Genomic DNA, 17,858 nt, shown 5'->3' with positions numbered 1-17,858 from the left:
TTTTAGGAGTGTTACACACTAATTCTTTATGTTAGTACTTCATGCAACACACACAAATGTGAAGAAGAAGACTGCCATTAGCTCCATGGAAAGCCCCATTAGGAAGACCAGTCTATAAATCCTACAATCCTATAAATCTGATTAGACGCAATATTTCAGCAGGCCTGACATTGGTCAGGATGTGGCGCCCTCCTGTGGCTTCTGTGAACCACTGAAATCAACACGAAATGTGATAAATATTCAAAAGAAATGTTTCAATCACACAGTTACACAGCGAGAGGTGTAAAACGACAATGTAGTAGTATTCACGACAACAACTTTGAACCGAAAACACAACCCAAGAGAAAAGAAAGGAAACTGTTACCAGTCTGTCCTGTGGGGGCGCTGTGGCAAACACCTGCGGATATTTCTAGAAGGACGGCGCTGCTGCTCGGTGCGAACGGAAGTGCGGATGTTGTTGATCCGGCTTTGCGTCTCCTCGTCGTTGGTGCAACGATGGCCAGCGCTACCGCTAAACAAGCGCCTAAAATGAACCAAAAGTCCTCCGCGGGAGGCACCGGGGCGGCGGGGGTTAGCGGCGGGCCCCCGATAATGCCCCTCGCCTCCCCGCTCATGGGGAAAAAGAAGAAGCCGTTCCTGGGGATGCCTGCTCCGCTGGGCTACGTTCCCGGTCTCGGCAGAGGGTGAGCTAGCTTGCTAACAGCGCTGTAGCTAACAAGCTAATTGTTGTCTGCTGGATGAAGTCGGTGTTTTAGCAAATTATCCTGCGTTGTAACAGGCTCGGTTGAAGTGAAGAATACATCGTAACATCAATTACTATTAATTACTACATAACAGAAGCTGGTAACACGCACAAAGATATTAACACGGTATTATGTATGGATGCATTTAATTATTGATGACCTAAAGCCATCTAAAAATGGTGACCATGTAGTTGGTTGAGTAGATTTTTCGTTTGTCATATACATAATACTGTAATCAATACTGTTTCTGTGCTGTTAAACCCGGGGCAAGTATCTGACAAATCTGCATGATCTAATGAGTCAAAACACTGCTTTAAAGTATAGATGAGGTTGATATATTGTTTATTGAACTTCCCTGTGCATGCTCATCATGGTTCCTATGCCCACCGTTTATATGTGTTATTAATTGTAAGTAATTGCTCCTCTTCAGTGCAACTGGTTTCACCACCCGATCTGATATTGGTCCTGCTCGGGATGCCAATGATCCAGTGGATGACCGACATGCGCCCCCAGGGAAGCGGACGGTTGGGGACCAAATGAAAAAGAACCAGGAAGAGGATGATGAAGATCTGAACGACACCAACTATGATGAGGTGCCTATTGTCTGAATTGGCTCTGGCTGTCATTTGATGTTTATCTGTTGTAAATATAATGAATAAAAATGAACCCATGCAAATTTCAAAGTTGACCTCTGTTTACATTGAGTATATGATGTCTTCTGTCTTGTGTATGAAATCATGTTGCCTTTTGTTTTGTAGTTTAATGGATATGCTGGCAGCTTGTTCTCCAGTGGGCCCTATGAGAAAGACGATGAAGAAGCAGACGCTATATATGCAGCACTGGACAAGAGGATGGATGAAAGACGCAAAGAAAGAAGGTCTATTTTCCCTCCTGAGTTTTAGTGTAACAGCATAAGCCTTCCATGTTTTACCCAGTGTATTGATGTTGGACGTCCTGTGCAATTGATAGTGCAAGTGAGTGTAATTTTTAAAGTTGTCTTGTGTATTTTCAGGGAGCTGAGAGAAAAGGAAGAAATAGAGAAATATCGTATGGAGCGACCGAAAATCCAGCAGCAGTTTTCCGATCTAAAGGTATAAAATTGCACATGATTTTCCAAACTGTTGCCCTACTTTTCCACCTCAAATCATCAAATTTTCCTTTACTGTCTTCTTCTTAAACCTGTCTCTCAGCATTTTAGGCACTTATAATATTTTGTCCCCATCAGGTGATATGTTATATTTTCCTTTGTTACACTGTTTAAGAACAGGAAAATAGCATGACTTTATGGTGAACCACCATGACTTTTTGAGATTATCCAGCTGGAGTCATTTCAGTCAAGCAGAAGATATGTAAAAAAAAAAATTAAGAAAATAAATAGATTTTATGTTTTCAGAAGAGAACAGCAATGTACTGCTGTATGTTTGAACTCATGGTCCTGATGATCCTAGTTATTTAACATCCCTCTTTCGTCCATCTTTATTCTCCCTTTTTTCATATCTTGTCACAGAGGAAATTGGCAGAGGTGTCAGAGGAGGAGTGGCTGAGCATCCCTGAGGTGGGAGATGCAAGGAACAAGCGCCAGAGGAATCCCCGCTATGAAAAACTCACCCCTGTCCCAGACAGCTTCTTCTCCAAACACCTGCAGACCGGAGAGAACCACACCACTGTTGACCCTCTGCAAGGGGTCAGTATGAATGTGAAAACAATTACCTTTCCTTTGGACATCCACATAAAACACACAAGATAATAATATGATGTAGTTTCAGCCTGCACCAGCAGGAGTCACAATATCTTGCTATAAACAATGAAACACTTCAACTGTGCAAATTAATGCAGTTTTTTTAAAAGGTCCTTTTTTCATTCACCTATTTCTGCAAATTGATCACATGACCTCTCTTGACACTTAAAATACTGCATAGAAATGAGGCAACTTGGTTGGTCTGTGCATGCAAGCTGTATGCATTACTACATATATGAATTGACAGCAAATGGAACTGTTGAGTAAAAAGTTGTCAGTTTTTACCACATATATATTGCATTTTCAAATTTTACATTATTACTATGAATATTCCACACTGTATATGTCATTCTACAGAATAGGAAAACCATTTTGCAGAGTTTCACATGTATCATTTACATTGGTGGGAAAAGTGTCATATGATCTATCTTTTCAACATGCCATGACAAAATTTTCACAGAGAGACTACAGTGTTCTTTTCCATTCTAATTATTTTGTCTCTTCTCTAGCTGGGAGGTCTGAACACCCCTTATCCAGGAAGTATGACCCCTGGTCTGATGACGCCAGGAACAGGAGAGCTGGACATGAGGAAAATTGGTCAGGCCAGGAACACACTCATGGACATGAGGCTCAGTCAGGCAAGTGATGAATCATTGTCAGCCCCTTTCACTTTTAGTTTGTTTAACAATCCATTCTCTGCTGATTTGTTTATTCTCTCTCTCTGTGCCTTCGTTTTAATCTGTCTTTAGGTGTCTGACTCAGTTAGCGGACAGACAGTGGTGGATCCTAAGGGTTACCTGACAGATCTCAACTCCATGATCCCCACATATGGAGGGGACATCAGGTAAAGACCACTGGGACCTCAGAAGTTCCTAGATTATTTGTGTGTAGAATAAGTTGTTGCGCGTGTGTCTGATGGTTTATTTTTTACTTCTCACGTCCAGTGACATCAAGAAGGCACGTCTGCTGCTGAAGTCAGTCAGGGAGACCAATCCCCATCACCCACCTGCCTGGATTGCCTCTGCCAGGCTGGAGGAGGTGACTGGCAAACTGCAGGTGGCAAGGAACCTGATCATGAAAGGCACTGAGATGTGTACTAAGGTAAAGGATGATAGACGGTACGCTAAATCGACTTAGGCCCTGTGCGCATATGCAAATAGATGTGTATCATTAGCTTACCCAGACTATAGGTTGTAACTAAGTTTATTCATGGTCCTTTTCCTCCCATTGGCATAAGTATTTTTCTCTGCCCACCAGAGTGAGGATGTGTGGCTGGAGGCAGCCCGGCTTCAGCCCGGTGACACAGCTAAAGCCGTGGTGGCCCAGGCTGTCCGCCACCTGCCACAGTCTGTCCGCATCTACATCAGAGCTGCAGAGCTGGAGACAGATGTCAGGGCCAAGAAACGAGTCCTCAGGAAGGGTAAGGCTGTCATGCACCATCACCTGTAAACCAATCCTTTTAACTGATTCTCTTCTTTGTGTGTATCCATTGTCAGATTGTGTGAAAGTTCTGAAAAGACATGTTACTGTTATGTTGTTATGAGGACAGGTTTCCGAGCAGTGCTTGCATGAATGAATGTTTTGAGATTGCCTGCCAAAAGGAAGACACTAATTTCTGCAGGGTAAAAATTTACAACTAGTCTGAATCTGTCCTTTGTATCATTAAAAGCACCCACACAGAAATACTCCCTCCCTGCACACGTTAGATTGCATAAATGATCTCCTAACAGTTACATTTGGCAGCTGTGGTTCTGGCTTTTCATCAAGGCCAGGCACCCTATTTGAACCATGGTGTCAATGCCCTATCACACACACACACGCACATACATACACACACGCTCATATTTCCCAGCAGCATACCGCAGTGACAGAGATGGATGTTAAGCTTCCTCTGTGAAAGAGGTCTCTCTGCCTCTACATATTCAGTTGCCTCTGCTGTGCTTATCTCCATTACACACACACACAATACCCTCACTTCCCACCCAGACTCTATTGGACTTGACTACTATTGCAGAATATGCTGTTTAGTGTTTGTTTTTATTACATTATTCATTGTGTTCACTGAAACCTGTATTGTCTTCATTCCTTTTTGCGATATGAATTATTGTGCAGCCATACTCTCTGCCATTGTGCACAATTTGTTACCAGTGCAAATACAGGTCTGTGCATGTTCAGTGTTAAAATGTTGTCTGTTACAGCAAAGTCCAAGGATTTTAATATTTGTTAGTTAAGTTTATTGCCTTGAGTAACACTTTGACCTGCTCATATACTGTCAGTCACTCAGAATAAAAGTTTCAATGAAATGCCTTAACAGTTGTGTAATTGTTACCCATGTAGCCCTGGAGAATGTGTCCAAGTCAGTTCGACTGTGGAAGACAGCTGTTGAGCTGGAGGAGCCAGAGGATGCCAGAATCATGCTTAGCCGAGCTGTGGAGTGTTGTCCTACTAGTGTGGAGGTACGCTTAACACATGATGCCATTATAATTATTTTCTACCAGCGTATAAAATAAAGGATTAATAGGATGTCACACACAGCAATGCAACAAAAAAAACCCTTGCACCAACCTAAATGTTTCCATCTGTCCTCCTAAGCTGTGGCTGGCACTGGCCCGGTTGGAGACGTACGAGAACGCCCGTCGTGTCCTGAACAAAGCTCGAGAGAACATTCCCACCGATCGTCACATCTGGATCACTGCTGCCAAATTGGAGGAGGCCAATGGCAACACTCAGATGGTGGACAAGATCATTGACAGAGCCATCACTTCTCTACACGCCAACGGTGTTGAGATCAACAGAGAGCAGTGGATACAGGTGTGTTTCTGTGGCTTTGTAATTTCATTGATGTCGTTGAGAGAGAGAGAGAGAGAGAGAGAGAGAGAGAGAGAGAAAGCAGAGTTTCCTGCAGGAAAGCTGTTTATGGAAGAATAAACAGCTGCACTCAATAAATAATTGCATTCCCTAAGGCCATAGAAATTCATACTTTCAAAATAGAATGTGTGTTTCTAAAACTGTGCCACTTATACACCACTTGATAATGGAAGTGGACAGGATATCTGAAACATCTTCAAGTATAATGCTGTCTAGTTAAAGACCACCAAAAAAGACAGCTTCAGGAATGTTGTAATAACATCTCTGTGACACTTGAGCAAAAACGAAACTCTATAAGCTTCACAAAGGCAACATGTGTTGCAGAGCTATTGTGTTGGTCTGGAGTAGATTGTGCACATGTAACTATTAAACTGGTGACTTGGTTACTTTGTCTTTATGACTCATTGTCGAAGAAGTAGAGCTTTTTAAAAACACATTTCTTGGTCTAATTTCTCAGTCACTTCCAAATTAAGAGAAACACTGAAGACAATCTAAGTCTATGTTTTTTATTTCGTAACAAATACATCAGCTGGTGAACACACTATTGGGATTTTTATGTAGGTCTGTAACTCTGTGAATAAACCTGTAAATTATAAAGTGAATGAATGAATGATGTACCTTTTAAATCTTGACATTAATGGAGCAGAGAGAGTCATGTGTCTGTTGGCTCTGATAGCATGCCAACATACTTTGGCAAAGAAAGAAAAAGAAGACAAGCCAGCACTGTGACTGATACTTTGTTTAGTGCAGTTCAGTTGTTTTGCAATCATTGGTCTTCAAAGCAATCCTTTCTCACATTGTTTCTCTAACCATTTCCTTGACTACCTAGCCTTTTCTATTGCTGGCAAAGTGTGTGGTTAGTGTGGTTGGTTTATCAAGGCTTTTTGCCAGTACACTCATTGTAACACCAACAACAGATGAACTTTAAAATGACAGGATTTGGCAGTTCTTAAAAGAATCATTACGTATGAAGAGACCCTGAGCTGGACCTTTGTTCTTCCTGTGAAAATCATCTGTGCATAGATGACTTCTTATAAAAGACTAATTATCTATAAAACTTATCTATGAACTGTAAGTCATCTACATGGATATCAATCAGTAACCCAGGTCCAGTTTTAGTCTGACATATCAGGTGTGTAAATATTTCCGTGTAAATAGCTCCATCATTCCTCTGAAAATGCCATTGGGGTCAGTTTCTTATGCCTGAACTTTTTGCATTCTACATCTTTGTGGTATCCATAATCTCTTTACTCCTAAGGGTTTCTTCTTGTCTTGCAGGATGCAGAGGAGTGTGACAAAGCAGGCAGTGTGGCTACCTGCCAGGCCGTGATACGGGCTGTCATAGGTATTGGCATTGAGGAGGAGGATCGTAAACACACCTGGATGGAGGATGCAGAGAGTGTGAGTACCGATACATCCATAGGTCCCTCACATACTCGCTGGCTGTCAAGAGTTTAACTTTTCACTGAGATGCTTGTCTGTTATGTTTCAGTGCGTGGCCCATGGAGCGCTGGAGTGTGCCAGGGCCATCTATGCCCATGCCCTGCAGGTGTTCCCCAGTAAAAAAAGTGTCTGGCTCAGAGCTGCTTACTTTGAGAAGAACCACGGCACCAGGTGACCAGATTTAGTTTTCTAAATTAGAGGTGGATGATCTGACAGTTTTATATTGTGATTAATCTTGAAGATGTCCACAATCTACTTTCAAGCAAGATCGTAATGTTTTACCATTGTACCAACTGTACTCCTACCCTCCGCGCTATGTTCACAAACCCAAACAGAATGATATGATTGTCTGCTAGATGGCTGGGCCAGGCCAAATGATATTGTGTTTGTCTATCCTGAAGTCTCTTTCACGTGTGACATATTTGAAAAACAATTCAACATGATGTAACAGCATGCGGGTGAGGAGCTTGTACCAAAAAAGGATTTTCCGTCAGTATTGTGTTGGTGGTCCGTCCAACCACAGTCAGAAATTTCTCAAAGCAAAGTTATTTGTAAACTTTGTCAGGCGATGGTTGGCACTTCTGGAGATAATGCAACAAATATATTCAGCTACCTTAATAGGAGACATTGGAAGGAGCGTGCCAAGAGTTTCAGGTTGGTACAAACCCACTTATCTGTATCTCACAAGGTCCTGAAACATAAACAGTTATCATTGACTGCATCAAAAAATGTGATAAAAGCAACAAAATGCAGATGGAATGAGGTGACTGAGGCGGTCACAGTCCGTCTAGCTTAGGATATGGTGCCATTCAAAGCTGTGGACAATGCAGGATTTAAGACACGGATGCAGATAAGGTGCAGATAGATAAGTCAATGGGCTGGTTTTTGGAGTTTGGCTTTTTTTTCGACGGTAAAATGTTTGGAAAAAAGGATATCCCTTCACATTGTGGGTCACGATTGTGCATTAAAAAGATTGTGGTACTTTTTTCCTTTTTTTTTTTTTTGGAAGATCGCCCACTCTTACTCCAAATGTACTTTATTTCCTCACATCTTTATTTGTTAATTTTATAATTAATAATTATATTTAACATTCTGGTTTTCTCTCCTTTACCTCCCATCTTTCATCGCTGTGCTCCTCCCATCCATTACTCTTTGATTGCCTCTCTCAGGGAGTCTTTGGAGGCCCTGCTTCAGAGGGCTGTGGCTCACTGTCCCAAGGCAGAGGTCCTGTGGCTGATGGGGGCCAAGTCCAAATGGCTGGCTGAGGATGTGCCTGCAGCCAGAAGTATCCTCGCTCTGGCCTTCCAGGTGTTGATGCAGTCATGCAAACTTTGACTTGTTCATGTAGTGTCCATGTGAGCTTGTGTATAACTCTATTTTACCCTTTCCTCTGTTTCTCCCCCTCTTACCCACACCTTCTATCTCTGTGCCACCTCCTTTTTTTCCCTAGGCTAACCCTAACAGTGAAGAGATCTGGCTTGCTGCTGTCAAACTGGAGTCTGAGAATAATGAGTATGAAAGAGCCCGTCGACTGCTGGCCAAGGCCCGCAGCAGCGCTCCAACAGCCAGGGTGAGTGTGTGTGTGTGTGTGTGTGTGTGTGTGTGTGTGTGTGTGTTTGTGTATGTGTATGTGTGTGTGTGTTTGTGTTTGTGTTTGTGTTTGTGTGACAGTGGGAAAGGGAAAGAAAGATTTCCTTATTTCAAACTCTCATTAGAGTCGCTCTGCACAAATATACTTGTCTGCCAGAAAAAGTCGAAAACTGGTCTCCCCAGACAGGTTTTAATGTATCTTTATTTTATCAATGGAAACCTTCAGTAATGTGTACTATCAGCTGGTATTTAGTGGATTATAAAATGGGCTGAAAGGAGAAAATAAGGGAAAGTGAGTGCTATTCTTAGAAGATTGATGCCAAAAAACTATTCTGGCTGTTAATTTGTACAGGGGAAGTGTATCCACATTTATAAACTGTCCTGTCCTTTTACTCTCCAACTGTCCTTCCATGACCCTGTGTACCGGAACAGTTAGTTTGTTTTCATTAAGTAATGCTGGAGTAGAGCTCTGACCCATGTTTTTTGAGGGGCTGGATTATCAGGTTTTATTCTTCTTTACTTTAAAGCCTATGTTTCACAGTAAATTAATAGGGCATTGGAAGCTTCTCCAAACGTGCTGTTTTTCTCAGGTTCAGGCTTGCCAATACAAAACAGTCTGCAGCACTGACGTTGACAGATGCTGTCAGCAGTGCTCATCAACTATCATTCTATCAGGTCTATCTGACTGTGCTTACTGACAGCTATGACTAAGAAAGCCTGTTTTAATGTGGGCTGTACTGATTTCCCTGTCAGATAGGACAACTGCATGGTGTTGATGAAGCAGTTAAGCATTTAGGCTATGCCCTAGGAAGTTGGTATTTAATACGGTTGATAGCTGGTGAAGTATTTCTATTTTATAAATTGGGCTTCAGTAAAAGCTTTTTTTTTTTTTAATTATTTTCAACAATACTACTCTACATCAAGTGTAATACAAGCCATGGGGAATTTAAAAGACAAGATCACAGGCCCTGTTTATACATGTTGCCTGGTTGAACAGCTTTTGTGTTTGTTTGTCATCTCTACAGGTATTTATGAAGTCAGTGAAGTTAGAGTGGGTGTTGGGAAACATAGACGCTGCCCAGGAGTTGTGCACCGAAGCCCTGAAACACTATGAGGACTTCCCAAAACTTTGGATGATGAGAGGCCAAATAGAGGAGCAGTGTGAAAACATGGACAAGGCCAGAGAGGCCTACAACCAAGGGGTGAGATGGGGGAAGTGTCAGGGGGAGAGGGTTTGTGTAGGTGTTATAATATATAAACGCACAGGCAAAGGACTTTTAAAATCATTCTATTTATATGTGTTTCTGATTTAAAAAATGTTTCCTTAATAAATCTAAAGAGTGGCTTATGTCTTGCTTGTTGCTGTAGTTGAAAAAGTGTCCCCACTCGGTGCCCTTGTGGTTGTTGCTGTCTCATCTTGAAGAGAGAGTGGGACAGCTGACCAGAGCCAGAGCGATCCTGGAGAAGGCACGTCTCAAGAATCCCCAGAGCCCTGAGCTGTGGTGAGAAAGCACAACAAACAAAATGTAGTAATGTGCAAAAGCAGGACGTAGCTTGAGGAAGTGCTTCAGTTTGAAATGTGTCACCTGTGTAGATGGGGTATTAAGCATAATCATATGTGTTTAAAGTTCTGATTGAGCACTGAGCAATTGAAGATATTTACTTTGGCATTCAAGTGGCGTCTCCTTTGTTGTCATGCTCTTGGCTTTTTGGGAAAGCTTTCACTTCCCTGTGTGAAGGAGAAAATGCTGGCACACTTGCACACACCCACTCACAGATTGTTTTATTCTTTTCTGTAGAAAGGGAGAATGGAAATGTTTTTGTTAGATAACATATACATTAGACAACATGTGCTAAATCTGCTTGTTAATGCATTCATAAAAAAAAAAAAATCTTTGAATGCAGCACAGAAACACAAACTTGGATTGATGTCAACTTAAAAACAAAAATGACTCCACCTACCACTCAAAAACTGACAGACGTGTACAACTGAGCACCTAAAATGATGTGTATGTGATCATATTAACCAGGTTGGAGTCAGTTAGGCTGGAGTTCAGGGCCGGTTTGAAGAACATCGCCAACACACTGATGGCCAAAGCCCTGCAGGAGTGCCCCAATTCAGGTGAGAACATATTGTTGCTGTTGGGTGAAACCTTTTTCTAGACGTTTGCAGATTTTATGGTGTCCTAAAATCAATTTCAAAAACACCTCTGTTCAGGTTACAGACCTTTATACACATTTCAGTTATTTTCTGTGCGCTCTATCACTGCCTGTTATCTCAAATTCTCCACTTCACCCCACTCCCTATTCCTTCCTACAAAGGTATCCTGTGGGCAGAGGCTGTGTTTTTAGAAGCCAGGCCCCAGAGGAAGACTAAGAGTGTGGACGCTTTGAAGAAGTGCGAACACGATCCCCACGTCTTGCTGGCTGTAGCCAAGTATGTCTTCTCACTGTTTTCCCCTCAACTTCTCAATAATAAGCTCTGCTGTTAGTACAGTACAGTTTTTGTTGTATTCAGCATTTAACATTCTGGAAAGATTTTTTTCAGATTCATTTTCTCATGTGCGCATTTCAGGTTGTTTTGGAGTGAGCGTAAGATCACCAAAGCCAGAGAGTGGTTCCTCAGGACAGTAAAGATTGAGCCAGACCTAGGAGATGCTTGGGCTCTCTTCTACAAGTTTGAGTTGCAACATGGCACAGAGGTAAGAATCTTAGTATTGTCAATCTTAATCTGGGCATGAGACTTGTGCGTGTTATTGCTAGACTTCGCAGCTAATTAAAGGCAACATTGGAAAGACTAAATCCATGATTTAGGTCACACGATTGACCATGAGATGCAAAATCAATTTATGCGACTTTGGTTTGACTGAGTGGTATGTGCTATTACTGCATTGGCTATCTTTACCACCACTGAAAAAAACTGTGCATTGTTAACAAACAAAATGTGATGGCCAAGAGACAAAATTATTGAAAAGTATTTGGGCGGAGGAGTACATCGAGGAATACGTGATGCTGTCTCTCTAACCTATTTTTCACCATCCATAATTCTTTTACTCATTCATAAAGACAGGTGATGGACACAACCAAAATGTGTGTGTGTGTGTGTGTGTGTGTGTGTGTGTGTGTGTGTGTGTGTGTGTGTGTGTGTGTGTGTGTGTGTGTGTGTGTGTGTGTGTGTGTGTGTGTGTGTCTAACCTTACTGTTCTGCATCCCTCAGGAACAGCAGGAAGAAGTGCGAAAGCGCTGCGAGAATGCAGAGCCCCGTCATGGCGAGCTGTGGTGTGCCGAGTCCAAACACGTCCTGAACTGGCAGAAGAAGACAGGAGAGATCTTAGCGCTGGTAGCCAGCAAGATCAAGAACACATTCTGAGCCTCAGGAAATTTTAGACTGAAAACACCTGGAGGACTCTGGCAGTCTCAAGTCTCGCAGGGAACAGCTATGGACACGCTCAACGATTGGTCTCGACCAGGACCTGGCCATCTCTGGAACATACAACATATTCACACATAACCCCCTTGCCTTTTTCTTGTTTTACTGTTTTACAAACTTAAATTACAGTTGCTGTACTTACTAACAAAAAAAATATGATTTAATGTCAAAGTGAAAGTGAAAGTATCAATATAAATTTCAAAATCATTCCTTACCCACCCCAAGTGAATTTGTAGCAGCAGCAATTAAAACATTGGGTTTTGTGGTCTGTCTGGTTGCATGGGGACTGTCAGTCAACAACATTTTCAATGTCTTAAGGTAAACTGAGGTTTGGACTTTGCATTTTTGAGCTTGTGCAGCTTTGCCTTTATTCTTGAGGTCTTTGTTTTGTTGGCAAGTAAACCTTCTCTAGAGTTTGCTCGCAGACTGCTGCAGGTTGTGGCTTGGGATTTCTTTGTATTTCACTAAAGCCATTGTACCCCCAACCTGTAGAAGCCTTTCAGGATCTGCCCACAGTATGAGACTACTATCACCATGCATCATGGTGGACACTGGTCTATGGCAGCGTGGATTATTTTGCTTACCCAAACAACATATAGGTTAGTATGATAGCGATCGTCTTTTGCTTCAGTCTCCCACTTGCCTTCAGCCAAACACTATCTCCACACTCTGTAAGTGTGTCATAGTGAAGTAGGTTAAAGGTTACAGGCGGTCAGTTATTGTTTTGTCTTTATGAAATGTGGATTCATTTGTTTATCTGTTTTCACTTTGACATTTGTCTGTTTTTCTGTTGATTGTTGTCAAAATTCAAATTTCAGTCATTGTGGCTGCGTGGAAATTGTGAAAGAGTAAACATGAAAAAGAGAAAGTAGAAATGGAAATGAATACTTTCCACTGCAAGAGAGAAATATACTGAACACACTGGTTGATTCCACCGTTAACCGTTTGGACAGATCCCTTTAGGCATCAAGTCTAAATCTGTGTTTGTTAACAAAATATCCAGAAATCTTACTTTGAGGAATTTAATTTCAGTTTATCCCTGTGGATATGTAAGAAGTGCAGATTTGGGTCTGTCTGTTCAACAAGATGTGACAGTGTATATAAACTCTTTGTCAGAGATTATTACATGATTTCTCATGATCTTTTTTTTTTTTTTTACACAGCTCGCTTGAAATGTGTTCAAAATACTTTGTAGGAATCCAATAAACAAGTAAAGTCCATTGCACCATTCCCCCTTTTCTCCCTAACAAGTTCAACGCTGAAATGGTTTGTTGTGATTTGAATGTCGTATTTATTTCTGAGTGCACAGTTAGTTTCTTTGTAGGTTGTGTTTTCCCTGACCTTTCAGTCTAGGAGTTTCACCCTCACTAATCCTCCCATGCAGTTCCCATGCACACCCAGCACTGTGGTGGTCCTGTATGGGTTGTCATTGTAAGTTCACTTTAGGTTTGGCTTGGCTGAAACTGGTTAGGATCACTGCATGTTAGGATTACAACCATCAAGCATCGTTTCATACTATCCCATGGTTTTCTGTAGCTCACTCAACAGCCTGGAGGTTCCGTCCTTTGACAATGTATGCCCCCCCCCAAGAAGCGCTTTAAGTGGCGCTTATGAGAATCGTTCCACCAAAAAGCACTGGCTTTACACACCGCTCCCCCTCGGCATCACGTATTTCCCACAAAACCGACAGGATGAAGTCAAATGATTGATTGCAGAAGTTTTCCTCGACTTGATCGGACTGGAGTTTCGGTGAAATCCTAAGCCGAGCGTCAGCAATCCATGACAGTTGAAGGAAACTGGAGCAGCAGTGACTTTGTTGATGTTGGAAATTACGGAACACTTAATCGGAAGTCTATCCGCCACCGTGTTAACCTATCCACCAGAAGAAGTGTAAGAAATACTGAGAAAACGTGGTTCGGAAACAATGAACGCCGCCAGTTCAGGAGTAATTCACTGGATCTTCCAACTACTGGTAGAGATGGGTTTGCTCGTCTGAGGTTCCTGCAGCAGAACATGATAAATGGTAAGTGTGGTTTTAATACCTTGTGCCTAGAGGAGCTGATAGAAAATATAGAAATTTGCGCAGCACCAGCAGTGTTACCAGCGCCGTGTTGACACTGGTCACGATGGTTGAGCGCAAACGGCTGGAAAGCGACGGGCGCACTGTATGGACTTTTATATTGTACTTACTTATCTGTGATCCACAGAGGACAATCCACAAATGTGCAATACCAGCCACAAATATTTCACTATCCACAAACATGTTTATTTTTTAACTTGTGTTAAGAATTGAGCGATCAGCAAATGCATGCGTGACTTACTGTCAACATTTTCAACATTTTACGCATTTACGCATTTGTGGATCCATTTGAACTTGTATTTTTTCAGGACTTCTTTTAAATTTTTTTATTTTTATTTTTTTTTTTACAATGCCTGCCACAGCAGACCTGTAGAAAAAAAATCAACAAATGTGAGGTGTCCAAAGAAAACAATCCGCGAATATCTACCATGATCCACACATCTCATCCTCATCCACGTTTTTTTTTTTTTTTTTAATTTGTGATATTCGCAAAACAGAATTCACCGTTTCACCACAAAAATACACGTAAAGCGATATTTCCATCCATTTTCGACTCTGAAACGGTTTCGACACACTTTTGGATCGCTTCACGTCAGTTTGTGGGACATGTGACATTACCCATACATAGGGGGCGCTCGAAATGAATGGGGGGCCAATGGCGCCATAGCCCATAAATGTAACGTTTATGGGATAAAAAAAAAAAAAAATGTTACTGCCAATTTTAATAATGTTTTCAATATAAGATTGTAGAAAGAATAGATATAATTACGTAAGATTTGATTTTTTTTTTCATTTTCATTTTAGATATTAATACTACCATTAGTGCTACCACAACCACCTATAGGTCCTTAATAACCACCTTGCAACACCCTAGAAACCACCACCTTCTTTCTCATATTTAGCTCCTGTATTATGTTATTTTTGCCCTCATATCACTGCTATTACACTCCTTACCACAGAAAAGGAGGGGAAGACAAACTATAAAGAAGTATTCATGAGTTGGGGAATATTAATACTATCATTGGTACAACTAGTGGTAGGATTAATATCCGCAATAGTAGTAATAGTAGTAGCAGAGGCCATAGTTTCAATGGAAGTGGCTCACTTTATCACAGTTTAATGCACATGTGGTGCAAATAATGCATATGGAAGACTACAAATACTGACCAGTTGGCGTGTCGGATTAGATTGGACATTGAAATCCCGGTGTGCCTCGGGGATGGGGGACCACCCAGTCTCCTAGGTGAAGCTCAGCTGCTGTCCGTCTCCATTGTTGTCTTTTGAGATGGCAGTGATGAGCCCCCATTCTAAATCAGGACTGTTGGGTTAAATAAAGACGTGACCAAGGTTGTTTGGAGGGGGATCAGACTGGTCATCAGGAGCACCGGGAGAAATCCCAGTGAGCTGTTGTATGGAATGCTATGCTAGTTGTCCTTCTTCCAGTATAGGGTGTACTTGTGTCAGCTCATATGAGAGAATGTCGACACTTACCGGTGTAGCTACTAATTCCGCTTCATATTCGGGGATTTTTTCCCCACAGATCGTCTAGGGTGTGAATTGGACAAAGTTCCGCAAACAAATCGGAGGGAAGTCAAAAATGTCACATGGCCCACAAGCTGACAGGAAGTGATCCACAAATGTGCAATATCCATTTCACCTGTACAAATGGATTATGTGTAAATCACTCACATGTGCATGGATAGTGAAATAATTGTCAATCATGGTACACATTTGTAGACTGTTCTCTGTGGGTCACAAATAACAAAGTCCAATAAAAACTTAGCACCGTAAGTCTTAGCAGGAGCCAAGTGAACAATGACTCATGGTCATTTTCTAATCATCTTCTTCTTCTTCTTCTTTATATTAAACTTGTAATGAGACGCACTTGTCTTTTTTGTAGTGTCTGACTGGAACTCTACTCCGTAGTGTCCTGGTGGTTCTCTTGTTGGCCAACACTATCGGTAAACGTAGATGTAACTATAAAGAAATACTGGGCTCGTACAGAGAAGTCATCTTCGTTGAACTGCAGAATCTGGTATGAAAACATTACAGATAAGACTATGTGCACTTCATTTGTGACTTTGATGGAGACAATTAAAAAAAAATATATTATTATTGCCTTGATTTTGTGTTCCATGGTCTCTATGTCAGTTTATTCATAGCAGTTGCAGGTGGAATTAAACATGTAGGAGCAATGTTTGAATATCTGATGACAGGCTCCCCTCCAGTGTTTGCCACTGTGTCCACTGTACCAGCTGTACTGCTACAGTCTTATCTTTTTTCTCCTTTGAATGACAAGCAGTTTTAATTTTTGTTAATAAATCCATATTGGGTTGTTCTTTCGCAGAATTTGACAGGTTCATTTAATACCTCCAAAGACAGAGACCCCTGTCCCCCTGGAAAGGTAAACGACACTACAGTATATACACTTTTAGCATCATGGACAGGGTAATAACTCATAACAGTCCTGCAATGCTGTGGGTTTCACAAGAACCTGTAACATAATCTGCTTGTGTAGCTGCCTCGCATTACAAATTTAGAAATGCTAGGGAAGAATTTCCCCGAGGGCATTATGAGGTTTAACTTCCAGTTATTGTATAGCACCAACAAAAGATAACCTATGGTCTAATTCAAATGCTGTTTTATTTTCTTCACTTTGTGGGCTATTGTCCCATGGCAGGCGCGTCGCATCCTGGTTTCAATCTATGGTATGACACAGCAGATTCTGTGTCAGAGCAGAGGCAAGCAGCAGTCTGACCTGGAAAAGCCACTGGTGAGCATGGAGCAGCTCATCAATCACAACTGCAGTCCTGATTATCTGGTGAGAAGGACTTCAAAGAGCCACATTCATCTATTTTTGTGAACTGAATATATGTGTTGATTATTGATGTTTCCACAACAAACAAACAATACAAAACAGCACAGCAAAGAAAAAGGTGTTCCACTTACCACTTTCATCCACACACAGAAATAAAATAATTCTTCTGTTTTTGAGCTTCCAAATCAAAGGTTGGACTTGGGAAATGGTTTGCAGATAATCTATACAAGGATACATAAATATCCTCAATAATAGTGCTACTCTGTTAAAACACTATTAAAGCGGATAACTGGGTGGTTGCATAACTGCACAACAATGCTTTTCTTTTCAGGGGAAGAGAACCTCCTGTTCAGCTGTCCAGAAAATACGAGGAAAGAAGAGAAAGAGGATCAGGTTAATCAAAGTTATCAAGGCACTGATCACTTGTTGGCAAAAACTTCAGAGCGTATATGTACTCTCAAAGTAGGATATGTTGTGTCTTCCTGATTCCTGTAAACCTACTTTCTCGTGAAGATATCAGGTGATTTCCAGAAAGTCCATAGCATCAAGCAGATGATATTACTAACGACCCACTGTATTTTCATATGAAATGTCATGAATGTTTACTGTTGTCAAGTTCTCAGTGTTTTGCCTATTAAAACATCAGACTTTTCATGTCAGCAGTACTCCCTGTTTTATGGAATAGTTTTATAGTAACCACAGATAAGCTAAAAAATATTTGCAGTGCATTCAAATACTTTCAGAATATGCACATTGTCTCTCCGGTTGTAACAACCATTATTTTTGTGTTTGTAAGCCATATGTCGTCATACCTATAAAATGTTACTCTGTCAGTGATGTTGTGGAGTATATGCCATATAATAAAAATGTTAAATGTCTTTAATTATTATTGATATTACCATTATTATTGGTAGTAGTAGTAGTAGTGGTGGTGGTGGTGGTGTATGTTGTGAAAAGCCAACAGAGGACTCCTGTTGTTTACCGTTCATTTTTCAGTTAATGTACAGTAATTATAAAGCTTAGAATAAATGAATGAATATAAACAATTACAAACAAAGTAAATAAATGATAAATAAATAAAATAAGACTTTACGTTAACCTATGTTAGATTTCTTTGTTTACTGCTTTCTAGGAATCCTCATAGTTGC

The 17,858-nt window shown here is 41.1% G+C and overlaps 1 protein-coding gene across 1 annotated transcript; it reads left to right on the top strand.

The window, feature by feature from the left end:
• The first annotated feature begins 428 nt into the window (after positions 1-428).
• Positions 429-13,032, top strand: prpf6 (PRP6 pre-mRNA processing factor 6 homolog (S. cerevisiae)). Its single transcript, XM_071476460.1, has 21 exons — positions 429-683; positions 1,174-1,336; positions 1,502-1,620; positions 1,756-1,834; positions 2,251-2,427; positions 2,991-3,119; positions 3,231-3,325; positions 3,426-3,582; positions 3,739-3,901; positions 4,819-4,937; positions 5,074-5,292; positions 6,628-6,750; positions 6,842-6,963; positions 7,962-8,100; positions 8,243-8,362; positions 9,408-9,584; positions 9,751-9,884; positions 10,413-10,504; positions 10,705-10,819; positions 10,958-11,084; positions 11,600-13,032. The coding sequence occupies exons 1-21, from the start codon at positions 496-498 to the stop codon at positions 11,750-11,752; spliced, it is 2,910 nt and encodes a 969-aa protein (XP_071332561.1). The 5' UTR covers positions 429-495; the 3' UTR covers positions 11,753-13,032.
• The last annotated feature ends 4,826 nt before the right edge of the window (positions 13,033-17,858 follow it).

This window comes from Trachinotus anak, unplaced genomic scaffold (assembly GCF_046630095.1).
Source record: "Trachinotus anak isolate AG129_WGS33_773 ecotype Australia unplaced genomic scaffold, CSIRO_AGI_Tana_v1 ptg000004l, whole genome shotgun sequence".
NCBI lineage: Eukaryota > Metazoa > Chordata > Actinopteri > Carangiformes > Carangidae > Trachinotus > Trachinotus anak.
Note: the sequence above shows the minus strand (reverse complement) of the source record. Positions and strands in the feature narration are given on the sequence as shown.

Excerpts from the sequence above, each read along its gene's own strand:
- prpf6 (XM_071476460.1), top strand. The coding sequence starts at position 496 with ATGGCCAGCGCTACCGCTAAACAAGCGCCTAAAATGAACCAAAAGTCC. Across the intron at positions 3,120-3,230 it reads TGGACATGAGGCTCAGTCAG|GTGTCTGACTCAGTTAGCGG; the intron begins GCAAGTGATGAA and ends ATCTGTCTTTAG. Across the intron at positions 4,938-5,073 it reads GTTGTCCTACTAGTGTGGAG|CTGTGGCTGGCACTGGCCCG; the intron begins GTACGCTTAACA and ends TGTCCTCCTAAG.